At 31.6% G+C, this 18,815-nt stretch overlaps 1 protein-coding gene and 2 long non-coding RNA genes across 3 annotated transcripts; 2 read left to right on the forward strand and 1 right to left on the reverse strand.

The window, feature by feature from the left end:
- Positions 1–847: 847 nt before the first annotated feature.
- Positions 848–1,757, forward strand: LOC140960367 (uncharacterized). The gene is made up of 2 exons (XR_012172155.1): positions 848–1,167; positions 1,344–1,757. It is a non-coding gene; the product is annotated as an uncharacterized lncRNA (long non-coding RNA).
- Positions 1,758–2,558: 801 nt separating this feature from the next.
- LOC140959870 (uncharacterized) lies at positions 2,559–3,738 on the forward strand. Its single transcript, XR_012172072.1, has 2 exons — positions 2,559–2,733; positions 3,322–3,738. It is a non-coding gene; the product is annotated as an uncharacterized lncRNA (long non-coding RNA).
- Positions 3,739–4,788: 1,050 nt separating this feature from the next.
- On the reverse strand, positions 4,789–9,170 carry LOC140960223 (uncharacterized). Its single transcript, XM_073418401.1, has 3 exons — positions 8,402–9,170; positions 7,227–7,414; positions 4,789–5,601 (listed from the first exon to the last, which is right to left on the reverse strand). Exons 1-3 carry the CDS (start codon positions 8,961–8,963, stop codon positions 4,939–4,941), a joined length of 1,413 nt encoding a protein of 470 aa, XP_073274502.1. The 5' UTR covers positions 8,964–9,170; the 3' UTR covers positions 4,789–4,938.
- Between the last annotated feature and the right edge of the window lie 9,645 nt (positions 9,171–18,815).

Below are 18,815 nucleotides of genomic sequence, written 5' to 3' on the forward strand. Positions count from 1 at the left end.
GTATATTTAATTTAATTTATATAAATGAGGTGTATATATATATAGATATATATATTAGAAAAAAAAATAATCAATTTCCGAACTTGAATCTAAGCTACCTATCAAACTAGTTTATAACCAATTTGATTCAAAATCAAATATATTAATAATGGGAAGAAAACTAAATCACTTTCTAGTGGAAAAAAAAATTATATGCAAATTAAGTAAATTGGATTATTTTTATACGTAACTACTATAGTTTAATTCAATCAACATGATAGATTATAAAATATATACTTATACATAAAAAAATGTGGCTCACTCTTCTTCTTCTTTTTTTTTTTAATTCTTTTTTTTGTAATTCTTTTCACATTTAAATCAATATGTCAAGTATCATATATATATGTTATCAGAAGTGTTGAAGAATGAACGTAAACCGAATTTTAGGTTTTCCAGCAGGTTAAGTAGACATTAAAATAAGGACATGAAAAAGAAAGAAGAAAGGTTCATCTTTCTCCATTAGGGGGGCCATTGATTAAAGATGAAAATGATAGTGTTTTTTTAATGTCAACGTTTCTTCTTCTTTTCTTTCTTTCTTTTGGTTGCTTTTGCCATTAAGACCCCATCACACTTTTTGGTCCAACAAATTATCCATCGACACGAGCCAATAAAATTAAATATTGAGTGATAATTGTTCTTCTTATATTTTTTAATTCAAAATTCATTTTTAAAAATGTCAATATTGACTGCTGTAATAATTAAAAATTGTACTTTCTTCACATTATATATGTATCTATACAGATATATGTACATTCATTAAATAGACAGTATATCAAAAATATATATATACACACGTGAAGATTTGAGCTATGTATATGTAATGGTCGGTATCAAATTCTACTTTATTATTAATCTCCAGAATTTGTCAAATTTGATATACACAACCCTAAAGCATTAAAGCAGAGCCCCCACTTTTGCTATTCTAAATTTCTAGTTCACACCATTCATGATCTCCTATATAATTAATTGACACCATTTCTAAATTTCCTCAGTGACATTCATATATAGTATAGAAGAAAAATGTCTAAATCCGCATCCTTCTTCATTGTTGTTCTCCTTTTCTGCTTCGGTCTATCATCCTCTAGTCGTCCAACTCCGCTGATCCATGATGCCAAACCCAAACACGAGGTTGGTTTGCAACAAGCAATTATATATTATGTTTATATGAATTTTTTGCACATTAATGTCTGATGATGATCATCAAATTAAATTCACAGTAGTTGAGTTCTAAATATTGTATATTTCTTGTAAAAAAAAAGTACAAAGTTTTTATTCTAACTTTGATCGAATATTTGGAAATTTAGGTTGAAAGAGAGGGAGTCGTCCGAGTTGAAGAAAATTGCCGAGGAATGGGTGACGATGAATGTTTAATGAGAAGAACCCTAGCTGCTCATCTCGACTACATATATACTCAGAAACATAAACCTTAGGATATATAGTTGCCAAGAATATATATATATATATATAGACACACACACACACACACAGGTGGGGTTATGATCATGATGAATATATATTACTGTGTTCTTAGTTTTGTATGAAAGTATATATATATAAACTTAGTTGGAAGGAACCCAGATTTATTTGTTAAGCTTGCTTTGATCTTATGTTAATTAGATCAAAGTTTTATTTTATTACATATCGCATTTCGTACCACATAATTTCACTGCATCTTGGCTAGCTGTGCATGGAGAATTCAAGAAGATTTGACAACTGAACATTATATTTTATACGTGTACAAAGTTCACAAAACCATATATATTTTCGAGAACTTTAGGTGTAAAACCATGATTTCTAAGCTACAATGACTTCAAATGAGGTAGAAATATTGGATCACGGTAAACTCCATGAATATCTATATTTCACACTATATAAGATTATAATATTGAGATGACATCGATTATCCGAATTCACTGACCAGTTCGTTTGAGAGAATTTTTGTTCATGAAGAAGATATAAGCCAAAGAACACTTCGAAAATGCTAAAACAAAGCTGAATCATGCACGGAGAAATATAATGAAGAATTTCAAATGGAATTGATCGAGGATTTAAATTCAGAATGAGTCGAGACTGAACATTTAGTTGACTGTCTGAGTTTTAAGATGGTCCACACGTTTTTGTGGGAGAGTGTGATATGTCGAGACCTGAAATGAAAAGACGACTAGTCTACTTCATGAGATATAATGTTTTGACTTTGCTCCTCTTTAAACTTTTGTTGTTATTTCATTATACGACTGAATCACACACACGTTTATATTTATTTGGAAAATATATTCTTCCGATTCCTTAAATTTCCTAAAAACAAAATAGCGGTCATGCTTTTAGGCAGTGACCCGTCTCACAAAAAACTTATTCTAAGAAAATATGACAATTTTTCTTGATTTGAAATATTAGAAAAAAATCTCGAAAGTAGATAAAATATTATCCTTCCAAAAAAAAATAGATAACAATTAGAAAATTGAATTTGGTATGGGCCATATTGTGAAAATATCTCCCAAATGGGCTCTGGCCCAATATGGATTCCCCACCCAGAGTTCAAGATCTAGATGTAATCCTAAGATACGAAGAGGAAACAACAAAACAACCAAGAAACACAACGCCTCTCTCTTTTTATTATTTTTGTTAATCGAAGAATTATAATATGTTTGGTCGGAGGAGATTTCTGTCGCTGCCACTGGTCGTCGGCGCTGTCGTGTAAGACTTTTTCTCCTCTTTCGTTTTCTTGTTTTCGGGTACTTCTTTTTGCTGCGATGTGTGTGGAGAGAAACCGGAAGCTTGTTTGATTGTTCCTCGACCATCCCTTTGCTTTTAATGGTATTTGTTTCCCAAAAATATCTCGTGAAAGTTCAATGATTTGGGTTGAGTCTATTTTGCTTTGGATTTTTAGTGATTGCATTATTGGGTAACCCAAATTGGGAAATGAAATTTTGGGTCTGACGGTGGAAATAGCTGTCCACTCGTGATTTCGATCATTAAGTGTTTTTTATACAATGGCGTGTATTGATGTCCCAGAAATTCTGCTTACACATGTTCTTGGTTGTTATGTACTATTCAATATATATTATGGCCTTTTGAGTTCGTTCCGAAGACCAAAATTTGGAGTTTTTGGATACTAATTAGATAGAGCTATTTTCTTACATGGAGTGCAAAATTTTAATGTTATCTTTTATGGTGGATGGAGTTTACTATGTTGGAAACGGTTGGTTTGAATGGGATGGATGAATTTTGCAAGGATAGTATGACAGAAACGCTTGGTTTGATGGGATGGATGAATTTTCGCAGGGTCGGAGTTGTGTCAGGGAAAGCCATATTCGGGCCTCCTCTGGATGAATACTGGAAAAAGAAGCTTCAAGAAGAAGCTGCCGTCAAGCAGCACGAGGCTAAGGTGTCGGAATAAATTTGTAGCTCGTTGAGAGATTATTACACCTTTCTTAGATGTTGAAAGAGAATTGAGGATGTGATCTGGGCAGATTTTATGGGTGACCGACTCTTTCTCGCTTCAGCATCTCACAATGTTCAAATATGTATGAATTGAGTGGTGAAATCATGGTGCAAATATAGACTCGTTTCATGTTCTATTAGGAAAAGTGATTTGTAAATTGTTCGAGGCATGAGTTTCACTGAACAGACATCTGTATGTATCAAAGAGAAGAAATCAAGAACCATCATGGAATCATTGTCTTCATCAGTTGCAAGATACACATATTCCACAAACCTGAATGAACATGGACACAGATTGTTTATATTCTACATTTCTGTCGGAGATGTTTTTACCTGCCGATTCCAAATTTTCGCAAGAATGTCCATATGTTTTTATCATACAAGGCACGAGCCTTGATGATTCGATGACATGAAGACCAAAGTTCTTTTTGTTGGGGGGGTTGCATTTGTGTTGGAAACATTTTATTGAGTAATAGATTCCAAGGATGGATTTGAAATTGTGTAATTAAATATTAGAAATACCTTACTTTTGTCCAAAAGCTGACTAAATTGGGGGATTCAAGACCCATTTTTTTGAACGTTACCTAGATGAAAAGCTTTGGAATAGCAGTGAAGATTTGAAATCTGGACACAATGACTTCTTCTATCCAATTCCAAACGCAAACCTTGGGGAGAGAAAGTCCATATGTGTAAACAACAGAGGGGAATTGCAGTTGTTGGTGATCCACTAACAATCTCGCATGTAGGAAAGCGATTGAGTTTTGAAAACGCTACTTGATCGAAGAAGAGACAAGAATCAAAGTGTCATTTAATATAATAAAAATATAATCATTTAATGTAATATAATCATAAAATACGTTCGATGCAGCTAAAATGGAAATGGATGATCTGTGAACCCTAAAGACGGGAGGATAGGGATGGAAGGTTTATTATCACATGATGATGATCAGAATGGGTGAGAAGAATGCTGCTACCGAGAATAGATGGGTAGGGAGGAAGAAGAAAGAGGTATTTTTTAGAAAAGGGCAAAAAAACAATCAAATAGTTCTCTTCCAGCATGATGATATATTTAGCACCTAAGTATGCCATAATATTTGGTCATTTGTCACAAGTCCGATACAGTACACCAAAGGTGTGATTAAGTTGGATATCATATCCAACCTACCCCATGCTCCAGATGCAACCTAAGTAAGCATAATAACCCCAAAATATGATCATTGATGAAGATACATTAACACGGGTGTAGCTACACCTCCAATGTTTCGGATGTTATTCACTCTAACTAGGGAACTTAAATAAAACCAGTCATATTAAAATCAGCATCCATACTTTATTTACGTGGACATTATATACAAACTCTGTATTTCCAAGAGTTTAAGGCAAGACAGTAAAATGGGAGAAAAAATCATTCACAGTACAAAGGTAAAATCAAATATAATTCAAGACTTGCACGATTGATCAAGCAACGTCAATGTCATCAACATCGAACCAGTCATTTGATTCCTTAGTGTCATGGGTATTTACATTATCTTTGCCAGAGTGCTTAACATCCAGATCCTTAGATGAATCGGACGAGCTTTTCCTCAGTTGAACCCATTCTGGAGAGTCTTTTTTGAAACTGTGATCGGATTTTTTGAAATTCGAGGATACATCATTATTTTCTTCAAGATCGCTGAATGAAACATCTTCTTCGTTTCCAATGGGAATGGTGACTCCAGAGGCAGGAACAATTTCTGAACTTTCTTCCTTTAACCAATCATCAGCATCATCTTCGTCTTTCTCTCCCAAAACATTTAAGAAACCAGATTTTATGGATTGGTTTGTAACCTGGCTGGTATCATTTTCTTTTATAACAGACTTGTCAACGATTTGAATGTCTTTACTCTCAATCGGGTACTTCACTGTTTCAGAATCTGCTAGTGCATTGGATGAATGTATTTCAATGTCTGATCCCTTGGTACTCTCGTTTCCAGAAAAGACAGGGGATGGCACTGAAAGGGGCCCTTCATTTTGATAACCAGCTTTGGTTTCTGGGTCAAAAGATTTTCCACTTAACACATCTGCTGGTTTTGAAGTTCGAATCTTCAACTCTTGGGTCAGCAAGGCTCTTGCTTTCACTATCTGCATGGCAACGGCAATGATGAACCTCAACAAAACTGGAGTTTAAGAAAACAAACATTACGAGTACACACATTGAATTTGAATCGTTACAAATCAAATGAACTGTAGTCTGTCAGACTCAGGAATTCTAGCCCATCTAGCAACATACAATCAATGTCCAGATGGCCGTTAATTAGATGGTATGTCTAGGTACAAATATTTCTGCCACTTTTATAGGAAGCAAATCACGCGAAGATGAAATTATTGTTTGACAGCATCAAATAGATGGACATGCTACTGCCTTATAATAATAAGATCCCAGACTACTCAAATTTGAAGGGAAATAATTTTTTATACTAATTCGAAGTGTCAAATAATTCTCTTCTATTTCAAAAAATAAAATTAACACGTCAGTTGCCAATGATTTCGTGCTGTGGTTTCATTGTTGTTATATCCCACCAAAATGACACCTAGTTCAAGGATAACATAATCATAGAAAATAGAACGCACAAGCTGTAAATTTGTATGGAAAGGTTGAAGACAAAATACAAAAATTGGTTCTGGAGGAAGAGAAACAGTGTTGTCAAGAACATACAGAACACCTACTACCAGTCACATGGCGACTGAATGGCATTCCCAAAGAAAAGAGAGAATGAACTTGTATCGACTATCCAACAATGCACATAATCTTGCAATGCAAATCATTCTTAGCAACCAAACAAGCTCTGACGGCCACCCAAACAACAGAAACATCTTTCTTCTCAAAACAAAATAAACCAAATTAAAACAAATAACAGCAGAAACCAGGATGAAAGGCAGAAAGTAAGCAAGGAATCAGAAACAAAAAAATCCAAGAAGAAGTGCATTCCTGAACATGAATAATCCACCGATAAAAGCGTAAGACCAGAAAAAATCTTTTTATTGTATGCCACATGTAACTAGCAACACGGATTGCCCAAGTAGGTAATGCGTCGAATGACTGGAGATAAAAAGAAAATTCCAAGAGATTTAGTTAAAAATCTTTTTATTGCGTACATATGAAACTAGAAACATAGATTGCCCAAGTAGGCAATGCGTTGAGTAACTAAAGGTAAAAATGAAAATTCCAATAGATTTAGTTACCACATTCCACAAAGAGATAAAACAGAAAATTCCAAACGATTTACTTCTCACAGTCCACATATTGTGGATTTCTTAACTAGGCGATAATTGGTATTCCTTATGTTTGCGAGGAGAGCATGCTGTCCTAACAAAAGAGAATCGAAATACAAACAGCCAAACAAAAATTCAATGTACATTTCTCCCCTCCACAAAAGTATGCTGCAAAATTTCATCAGACAACGACTACAGATGGGAGCAGAGAATATCCATGCCAAATTTGTTATCAGCCCCGACATTACTCTTTCGACACAAGAACGGGAATTTTCTCCACCCCTATTCTTGTGTCGAAGAATAGGAAGACAAATAATCCCTCCTAGAACCAAAGAGATACGACTTTGCACTATAGTTAGCTCAGCACCAATCAAGAATGCCCCACTCAGATTCTCTAGAATCTCTACTGATTCAACATTATGTGTCAAGAAAAACAATAGTGGCAATAAAAAACTAATGAGAAGAAGATGAAAAAGATGGCCAATATGGAAAACCTGTGAGGTAGAGAGAAGTTCAGTTTCATGGCTATCCAGTATAGGGTGAAGGAGAACAAAGTATATCTTCCAGAACCGACTTTCACTCATATATCCAGGGCAAAGCTCAATCCTCAAAGCGGTTAATCTTGGAGCAAACCGTTCAACAGCTAAGGCATGTTCTTGTTGGGCATCAGACATATCAAAATCTAGAGCAAACAAATATAACGAGAAAAATATCGATTAGTCCATCATTTAAAAATTGAAATACCAAATCGAAAAAGAGTTAATTCCTCTGAAAGAACAAGAAAACATAAGTGATCATATTCTTTAAATTACACGGGTTGAGTATTGATTTCAACAAATTGAAAGGGTTCAAGTCAAACAAGGATGCTTCAAAGGTCTCATAGTTCATGACAAGGTAAACAAAGATTTCTGTAATTGTTTTCTAGCTAAAATCTAGTTATTCAACAAATAACTTTCTTTGTCAAATAAAACTACCTTCTATCATCCAAATTTATCACCCTACAACTAGTCCATAGACCATTACATGCATATGATGTCTTTGGGCTGTTGCTTGTCATATGATAGAGGATACTAGGCAATTTTATGGCTTGACAGGAATCAACACAGTACCACATGGTTTCAAAACAATGCCTGACAGACTTGAATCTCCCTTAAGGCAGCCATATAATGAATATCATTTGTGTAGCGTCTCAGATTCGCCGATTGTCTCCATTGTACCAAGCCGAGCATTTCCAGCTTGCTTATATTCTCACTCACACATACCACATGAAACTTCCAAAGAAGTCACTCATCCAAGAATTGCTCCGTGTCAAGCACGTTTAACTTTGAAGTTCTTATTTAATTAAAACCCGAAAAGAATATGCATTTTCTTTATATGACCAGTACATATCAAATCTTTTAAGTCCTTATCAACTTCATTGTCCCGAACAGTTTTGGAATTCCTCTCATTCCAATGTGGGATCGATTAATTCATGTTACATTCACCTAGACTCTACTGGAGTTTGAAGTGAAGGCAAAACAATTAATTGCCCCTCTCAAGTCGCGTGAGATAAAATGTAATATGCTTCTAATCTTGCCATCATCAGGAAAACAAAATTTATTCATCAATTTAAATAATGGCAATAAAAAAACTAACTGTATATTCCGGAATCTACATAAATCAACTATACCAATATCATCTTCAGCATTTTCGGGTAGAGGAAAATCCAGCCAAGTCTCAGGATGCATAGCGATGTCCCGCGCGAAGGCCACCACTTCCTCACTGACACCCACTTCACCTTTCCTCATCGAATCAAAACCCTCCTTGCTCCCCTCCCCACCTTCATCATTCGATCCCAACTGCAGGAAATCCGAGGCCATTTTCGTAATTTCAGACACGTTGATATTATTTGATATCCGATATATCCCGCTCTTGAACTTTCCCCCAATCTCCGCAAAGTCACTCCGAATCCCCGACATCAAATCCGGGTCAGATTCATCGGTTTCCTGCTCGTGTCTGGTCTGCTGAGGAGAGGGAGCCAAAAATGAAGCCACTCCCCAGAATTGACGGGTCAGGGTTTTGGTGAGGTCCGAGAGGTCATCCTTGACGCCGCGCGGCGGAGATGTCGGAGATGATGCGTCGTCGTTCTGAAGGCGAGGGCTTCCCAGTTGCTTGGATTCGGGCTTGACGATGCTGACGTCATCCTCGTCGAGCTTGAGAGAGTTGGCGATGGATCGGGCCAACCATGACATTGTAGGGAGGAGGTTTGGTTCCGGTAGGAATCGCCGGCGAACTGCTCGTGGGAAGTTAGGGACTACACAGACTGGACATTACTTTCACAGCTTTGCTCTAGAATGCCAATCGCGACGAAGCTTGCTGAACGCTGTCGTTTTGTTGATATCTCCTGAACTTATTCGTATTTATCATCTAGCGCCGAGAGTTTTGGATCGTTGGATGGAGTTCTACGCCAAGAGCATTTTCGGATTATTTTGTTTTTTGATCTTTGTCAATTATTTATTTTAAAAAATAACTTTATCAAATGTATTTATCCAAACATCTCCATCAGCTTTCTTAAAACCAAAATTTACGTTAAAATTTAGATTTTATACTAAAAAAAGTTCTGCAAATAATAAAATATTATTTATCTCATCTATTTCATTTCTCACTTCTCCTTCTCTTTTCCCGTTTATCAATCCCTCTCAAATCCCAATCATCTTTCTTCTTCCCCTCCCAATTTTATTCTCTATTTTACAGATCGACAGTAGATCGATAGAAGAGCACATGATGATATAAAAAGCTTATGTTTCAGGAAGAAATATCACTTTAGAATTCTGGTATGAATTAGTCGATTTCGTTTTTTTTCTTTATGCGAACTGAGGAAAAAATAAATCTAGCTTACTTTTACTCTGCCTATTTTGATCAAATACGTAAAATATATATGATATGGATGTAGAATACGATAATTTAATTAGTTTACATTTTATATTGATAATTGTTAGTGAATGAATTCGATCGTTGTACTCTATTGCTTGAGATTTTGCCAATGATAGTCGTGGACTATCTTGTTATTGACGTCCTGGATTAACTTGAGATTTGGCATTGGGTTATTATGGAGAAAATGATCAAATTTGCATGTAAAATTCACATTTGAGCAATGTTGAGAGATATTAAGATACCAACAAAATGGATATGGCAAAATTCTTTGGATGGTTTGTGAAACATTTTCACCTTTTTCATGATCCAATGAATCTTCAGTTAAAAATGCAGTTACAATTATTCCAACTCATCATTATAAGAAAGTAAAGACTATTAATTACGAATGAAACGCGATTTTATCATAAATTGGTGAAAAATTATATCTGTACGAGCTCAATGATATGAGGTAGGTGTTGATGACATTATAGTATAGATTTATATAGATGAAGGAGAAAAAATAATATTACGGTAAATTATGGGGATCTGAAGTACTCTATGGTAAAAAGTTGATATCTAAATTTAATAAGGTAGTTTTTTTTTTAACCTTAAATGAGGTATTTTGGATGGGAAAGTTGGTGTGGATATTCCTGCCAAACCAATCAAGATTTGGATTTTTTTTTTTAGATTTGGATTTTTTTTAGATTTAAAAAAAAATGAATATTTGATTATAATTTCATACTAGATGAAAAAATTTAAACTAAATCAGACCAAACGTAATTATTAATATAATTATATGTATAATTTTTTAAAAATTTATCTTTTAATTACTTATTTTATATATAAACCGGATTAAAAATATCTACAATGGATGTTATATTTCTTGTTACGTGCATGTTCATAGCGACAAGTTTGTTATATTAACTAAAGAAAGTAATAGAAATTATGCAAGCTTAAAATAATAAATGTATGTTTCTCTTGGAGATAAAGTTACAGATTTATTTATTTTTTATATTTATAAACTTGTAATATTACATAAGGGAAACAAATTTTTTGGTTCACTAATTTATCCAATTTGAAGTTTTGGTTCACTAAGTTTTTAGAGTTTGATTTTTATGCAATAATTTTTAATTATTTGCTATTTTGCTTTAGTTAAAGGCATGATATTAGAAAATTAGCGATTTATATTGTCATATCAGCATTTTCAGATGTCACGTTAGGATTCCAACGAAATAAGATTTATGGCAAAAAAAATCAAAATCAGGGAATCAAAAGCAAATTAAAGTTTGAAAATTTAGTTTGACCTAAATACAAAATAAATAGATTTAGAGGACTAAAATTGTTATATATTTTGCATATCAACATTTGTATATTTAATTATAAATAATGATAATGACTAGATTATATGTTTAAAAAATATTTAACGAAATATAATTATGTGATTAATTCATTGATTATCATTATGGATTAGTTTCATGTGGAATGATTCAATGGTATATAATGTGTTCGTGCTCACATATGAATTTTCATGTGGAGCAATTAATCTATTTATATCTAGGTATTGTTTATCAATGTTTTAAAAAAATGATTATTGATTTTTCTTTATAATTTTGCAAAAATAAGATTTATTTTTTAAGTATTTGCAAACATTGTTTAAAAATCTGAAAATTTGGATGAAGTTGAGTAATTAGATATAGAGTTGGTCTCATGTGAGACCGTCTCACGGATCTTAATCTGTGAGACAGGTCAACCCTACCCATATTCACAATAAAAAGTAATAATCTTAGCATAAAAAATAATACTTTTTCATGGATGACCCAAATAAGAGATCTGTCTCACAAATACGACCCGTGAGACCGTCTCATACAAGTTTTTGACTTAGATATATATTGATGGGATGTGCACCACGGGTTTTGAATTTGAAATATTACTATATAATGTGATTTTTTTCTCAAAATTCAAGTTCATGGTAGATTGATATTTATTGATTTAATATAATAATTTTATATCCTAAGAACATGGAGCCAAAAAATGATGAAACTAAGCAGGAAATAACATGTTCTTATGGAATATATGAAATCCATGCAAAGTGAAGAAGGAGACTCGGTAAGCTCGAGCGAAGTCATCAGCTCTCCGAAACTACTCGTCTCCACTTATTGCTGATGCTCTTCTTCAGCAGACGCCGGTGTGTTTACCGTGTGTTCAGTTACTGGAAACCACTCATGCAGCAGTGGCGCCACCTCGTGCAGCCGTGTTGGCTGGAATTCAGTGGCACCAGTGAGCTTCTGAACAACATCCCTGAAGTGGATAGGTGCCACGTTGTACACCTTTGGCGGGGTTCGTGGCAAAGGTGCGATCGGTATCTTCATTATCTTCTTATCCTTCGCGGGAATCTTGAGAACTGAATGGAGCTTTGAATGGACGGTCGGTGGTCGTTTTGTGCTCTTTTCTGATTCTTTTTTGTGATGATTATAATTATGAGTAGACTGCATTTCTGAATAACCAGAATCAGAAAAAGCACTCGAGGAAGATGAGGAAGAGTACATGATCAAAAATTGTTTCGATATGATCGTAAATCTTGATGTGTTTATATCAGTTATGTATATTATTGTAATACTAGTAGGATAAAGTGACGGATTTAGTTGGTTTGAGTAGTTCTTTATATATAGTGTATTTCTTGGTAATTTCAACTGAATTTAAGTCGGATGAAGAGGGAAGAAGAAAGGGACTTCGCCTATTTCCTTCGGGGTACGTACTTCCAGTTTTCATAACATATAATAATCTGTCAGCTAGGGTCGGCGGCGCGTTGGCCGTGGAAGGTGACGGCACACCATGGTGCACAAGTTTGACCAAGTTTAAAAAATAACATTAATAAATTATCTACCATAATTTAGCTTGCCATTATTGTTGTGTTCGATGCATATATATCTCGAGATTATACTAATTTGGATCGTATATATTTTTCTCGAAAGAATGTACAAACATGTAAAATATTATCAAATTTATATAATATTATCATTGAAAAGGGGAGATGTTAATTTTTTTTCAATTAAACTTGCATGTTTTTTAATTTGTCATCATGTTATACGTAAATTCACAATATTAATCCATAATTTGTAAAAGAAATTTAACTTTAGTCATTTTTCATCGTAACATTGACGTGTTGACATCGAAATGTTAGCAATATATATATCGTCATTCAGTATTTTTCGGTAACAAGTTATCATTTTTTGGTGTCATGTAAGTACTTTGATTAAAAAAATACTAAAAGAGAAAAAATTCAAATTAACGAACTCATATAATAAATTGATAGACAAAAAGACCAAAAATAAATATATATTTATGAGGGGAAAAAAAGCAGAGTGTATTTGGGAATATCATGAATTTGAAATTCATGAATTTCAATTATTATTTTATTGTTAACAATGTAACAACAGATCGAATCTTGAATTCAAGTATTACTTATTTAAACATTAATAATACAAAGTAGAATGAATTTCAAATTATATGATTATTAAATGAACTTGAAATACATAATAATCAACATGAAATACTATATAAACATGCTAGAAGTGAATTTTAAATTTATGACATTATTTCTCTAAAAAAAATATATTTGAAATTCATAGATTTAAAATATTTTCATCCATGCGTAACCTAAAAGAGGGAGGTCACCACCCGATCCACCCTAACTTATCCCTCTTGACATTGATCAAACTTTCCACCATCTTTTTTTAAAAATTTGCTCGATTATTTTTTTTTAATGCTACACATGGATTGTTCAATCTTTTAAACGATAATAAATTCGATGCCATCTATTAAGGTTTTTCTTTAAAAATAAATCCAATGGTGGTAATTTATTATTAATGGACTCTTAAATGCCATTTTAAGAGTATTAATTGACGGGTATGGTATTAGGTTAGATGGTGAAATTCATAAAAGAGCATTCCAAAATCCGTAGATCACTGTTTAGTGCCTTCTATTCAACTAATATATATAATATGAGTAAGTCTATTGTGAGACGGTCTCACGAATTTTTATATGTGAGACGGGTCAACCATACCGAGATATTCACAATAAAAAATAATACTATTAACATAAAAAGTAATATTTTTTCATGAATGACCCAAATAAGAGATTTGACCCACGAAATTGATCCGTGAGACCGTCTCACGATATAATATTGCATATGTATTCTAGACGGCGGCAAAGTCAGAATCTTGTTTAGTTTTAAAATGGAAGTGATATATGGCATCTATTTCTTTCGTAATTTTAATATATGGAAATATATATAAGTATAAGATTATGTTTGGATAGAGTGATTTGAACACAAGATAAGTATTTGATTGATACATATGCAATGACTCGAAATTTAAAATTTATTATATATTTTTTATAATGATGGAATCCGCATTTACTATTTTTTGGTGTACACTGGATAAACTCTCTGGTTAACGCAATAACTTACAAATCACGTTAGTCAAGTAAAATGTATTCGACAAACGTTCACCTACTCTACCAACTTGAACATCTATCGAGAGATTAAACAATTAGTTCATAATGAAAAACGATGATTCCGATTAGTGAAATTCAAAACCGTCAAAATAAATGTATTAATACGTATATTTCATGGATACTTGAAGAAATCACGCTGATCAATATTTTTTTATTCATGTAAAACTTTTCTTAAAGCCATGATTCTCATATTTACAAAAAAAAAAAAAATGTGTGGTACCATTTATATTACAGTTCTTACAAATTATAAATATATGGTCCAACCAAGACATAGGATAATTTCTAATACAATTTTTTTTTTCAAAAATAAAAATCGTATTTGTGCAGAATCGTATGCCAAATCCTCACTTATTATTTATTATATTATTATTGAGCAATGATCTCTAGTCCATGTAAAAAGTTTTATGCCGTGTCGGAAGCATTCTATATTTTTCATATGACCTATGCACTGACGTACACTCGTCATTGAATCTAATCCATGTTAATAATAATTAAACTAAATTCATATAATGAACTGCTTTCAGTAAAATAAAGCTTGAATTCCAAAATTAATCAGGCTTGAAGATTTAAAGTGTATAAGTTGAGTAAAAATACAATTTATCAAATTATATTTGTTTAAATCCATAAATAAAATATTATAGTTTTTAAACAAGCAATACTTTTCAGTCAGACCATCTTCAATCTTACACCAAAATGGTATTAAAATACCATTTTGGTGCAAAAATTGACTCCAATGATAGCGCAGCCTCCACCTCTACGTCAAATTTGACGCAAGAGGTATCCTTTGAGCCAATTCGTTGTAGAGGTATTTTTTTATTTTTTTGTTTTAGTTATTATAAATATGTATTAATTTTATTATTTATTTTTAAATATAAATATTATTTAAATAATAATGAAATATTTATTTTATTATTTTAATAATGAGATACTAAACATAAAAATTAAAAATAATAATTATTGATTTTTTAAATATTTATTTATGTTAATTATTAATAATTAAGGACTAATTTGATTTAATGATTTATAAATAATATAATAAAAGAATATTTCGACAATATTCTTTTTGGTGTAAGATTCGAAGTATATTGGTTGGAGATTGATGTTGTATTTTGTGCAAAAATCGCACTATTTTAGTGTAAAATTTACACAAAAATATATTTTGTGATTGGAGATGACCACAAAGTACAAGATTTATAATAACATAAGAAAGCGTGTACTAGCTGGTGAAGTCTGTGAACATTTTACCAATGATTATATATTTGATTCTTTCTATCAATATTTTCTCGAGCGAGCATGTCGTATAAGATTTGATCAGTATAGATTATTTGGCTAATGTGGTTTGTCTTTCTACTGTATTAAACCAGGGGTTTAACGAGTTTGTATCGAAAGTGGTGGTTGTGAGTTCCTTCGTCATTAAAAAAATGAGTATTATACTAGCTCGGTCACTAGTATATATTAATTACTAGCTTTGTGATGGTAATTAGTTATTGTAAAACGAATCTAACAGCATTATTATCTTCATATTCAAATCGAACTTCATTTTTTGTTTTGGACATAAACTATTTTGAATTTAAATTCAACTCGAATTCAAGCTCAAGTTATCGGTCGAAAATTACCTAGCTAGGCGTTTATTAATTCGAAGAAGGAACGAGCTATCTGATAAAATATTTTCAATTTGAAAATATTTTATCATTAAATATTATACCTCCATCGTCAAAGCTCTAGATTCAATTATTATACTCAATTCACTCGATAATTTATTGTCGGATCGAGTTCTTGTCATTTAACAAAAAATTTAAATTATATTAATAGTATTATTCAAATATTTTAAATCATATGCGCTAACCTTGACATCACATTTTTATCGGTCTCCTCATATTAATAATCAAAACTCTCAATTTCTATATAACATATGTAAGTGACCACGTCATACACTAATGCTGTTCGGAGAAGTGATCAAACTTTATTTGATTTCTACGGTCTTAGTCACATGAATTTTTTTGTATGAGTTTATTACAAGGCATTGACTGATTTACAAAATTACCAGTGAAACATTTCTGGAAAATAAATATCTTACTTGAAATTTTTTAATATTTATATGCATTACGAGTGAAACATTTTTGGACTCAACGCATATAAAAAAGTAACACATACGAGTTTTATCGTCATCAAAAAAATATGAGCATATACCCAAGAGAAATAAGGTTTTTTTAAAATAATATTAACATAAATTATACCATAAAAAAGATTAAATAAATTGACCATAACATTCATGAAATTTTTCTGGGAAAGATATTTGAAGTTGCAGCATACTATTATTCAAAATATCAAACTTGTAACGATAAACTGATAATAAAACTGCAAGTTTTATTTGTTTATGATAATAAAATCGTTTTCCAAATTACAACACATTCACAATTGATCTTAATATTTAATAATAAAAAGAAATACTATTTTATAATAATCACCATATATTTGTAAAACATCATTCTTTTCAAGCAATAAAATTTAACTTCAAAAATAAATATAAAAAGCACACATTTTCTATTTGTGTCTAAATTGACAAACTTCGATTAAGTCATATGAATTAAAAAAAAAAAAACATACCAGATAATTAAAATATACTAGTACAGGGGTGATTATCCTAAAATTAAAATATGATTTTATAAATTTACAATTGAAAGTATCTTCGAAGAGTCAATTTTAGTCGTCAAATAGAAAGAATATTAAACCTAATTCTAGTATATGATTTCATGTTAAACTTTTGTGGGCCTTTAAAACTTACACTAAATGTTTAAATCTATAATTATACTAACTAATAATTGAGCTACATTTTTTTCTAATGAGTAACAGCCCACTTACGTCTATATTGACCTTAATAATTTTTATTCATGTAATGATAATTTGTTTGCAAATAGGTATAAAATATCTGGGCTGCTCAGTTTGGCTAAGCTAGGAATCGTGTTCGGGCCACTCAATTAACCAAAATTGCTATATTTTAGTTTTCAAAAAAAAAAATTAATCAATATGTTATTTCCCATTTAAAAGATTGAAAATAAAGATATAAATTCGGGTGGGTTAGGTGAGTTGGGTCGGGTTGAACAATATTACTATTCAAAAATTGCTCAACCCGAACCCAGACCGAACCTTAGCCAGCCCGAACCCGAACTCGGATCAACCTAATCAACCGGTTTTGAATTTTTTTAAATTTTTTTAAAATAAAAATTATATAAAATTCAAAAAAAAAAATTTTAATTTAAACACATAATAATCAAATCTCCCTCATATATATGATTTAAATTTGAAAGTCTAATTGTAGAAAAATAAAATATATNATCTACCCGACCAAATCGATCATTTTTTTCGGGTCAGCTACCGGGTCCAACGCGATCTGACCCGAACCCAAACCCAAACCCGAAAATCCCAAACCTAAACTTGATTTTTTTCGAGTTAAACCGTATCGGGTTGGTGGGTCGTGTTTGATTTTGACATCCCTAATTGAAAAAATATTAAAATTCGAAATACTTTGTTTATACTTGATTTGTTATAGTTGTAATTGAATAACATGTTGGATTATACTTCAAACTCACTCCATCCCTTTAATTCACATTAAACCCTTATATTATCGATATATTGCGTCAACTAAGTTCCTTTTTTTGTTTGTTTGGCAGAAGTAAACTTAACAAATCAATTATTTTTCAATAAATTTATAGATAATAGGTAAATCTAATTATTATATGATAAAAAAAACACACACAAATCAATTTTGTTTTAGGTTTTCATTAGAAAATAGACTGAAATCATACTACGTTTTAAGTTGTTGGTAGTGTTTAAAAAATTAAATTTCCATATGTATAAGCAAACAACGAATGTCCTGTAATTGATATCAAAGTTAATTAAGACGGTATTTTCATTTTAACGAGCTTACAAGTTAATGTGATTAACCCATTAAAATAACTTCAAATGTTAAGGTGGCTACATCATTCCTACACGTCGAATCCTTGTATCCATTTAAATAAAAACCTGTCACCTTAATTGGTAATCTCTCTTTCTCAACCAAATTATTAAAATATAGAATTAAATTAATTATCATATGGTTATATTTCCTTTCAAATGCATAAAATAATTGGCCTGGAATCTCTTTTAATTTTCAAAGACGTAATAAATAAAATATTCTAAATTTTAATAATATCATATTTTATCTATCAAAAGTGTCGGTCTCCAAATATTTTGGACGTGATTTATGAATATTTAAAGAACAATGATCACATTTTTTTTACACATACGTACACTACACTACAAGAACATATTTTAAATGATTCATAGCTTTTATATACAATTTTCAAATATTGTAAATTGAGCGAGGCCATAAATCTGTGAGATTATGTAAAAGTCAATAAAAATTTATAACATTCATAAAAGTCTATCATTTGAAAAAATCATTAAAAATCATCAAAACTCTGAATTCATGAATACATCCCATAAAGATTCATTCATCAATTTTTTTCAAATCCAAATACTTCCATCCAAAATTTTTATTATACAAATGAATTAAATTTTCCTCCATATCTAATTTATTTGAATAGGTATCAATTGTAAATCATTATCGATGTGTATGTTTCTTGGTCCACGTTCAAAATGTTGAGAGTAGAATATCCCTTACTAATTAAAAAACA

This window comes from Primulina huaijiensis, chromosome 15 (genome assembly GCF_012295235.1).
Source record: "Primulina huaijiensis isolate GDHJ02 chromosome 15, ASM1229523v2, whole genome shotgun sequence".
NCBI classification, from domain to species: domain Eukaryota; kingdom Viridiplantae; phylum Streptophyta; class Magnoliopsida; order Lamiales; family Gesneriaceae; genus Primulina; species Primulina huaijiensis.

Coding starts and splice junctions, on each gene's coding strand:
- LOC140960223 (XM_073418401.1), bottom strand. CDS start 8,963: ATGTCATGGTTGGCCCGATCCATCGCCAACTCTCTCAAGCTCGACGAG. Junction 7,415..8,401: donor AAATGCTGAAGATGATATTG/GTATAGTTGATT, acceptor TGTTTGCTCTAG/ATTTTGATATGTCTGATGCC. Junction 5,602..7,226: donor AACTTCTCTCTACCTCACAG/GTTTTCCATATT, acceptor GTTGCCATGCAG/ATAGTGAAAGCAAGAGCCTT.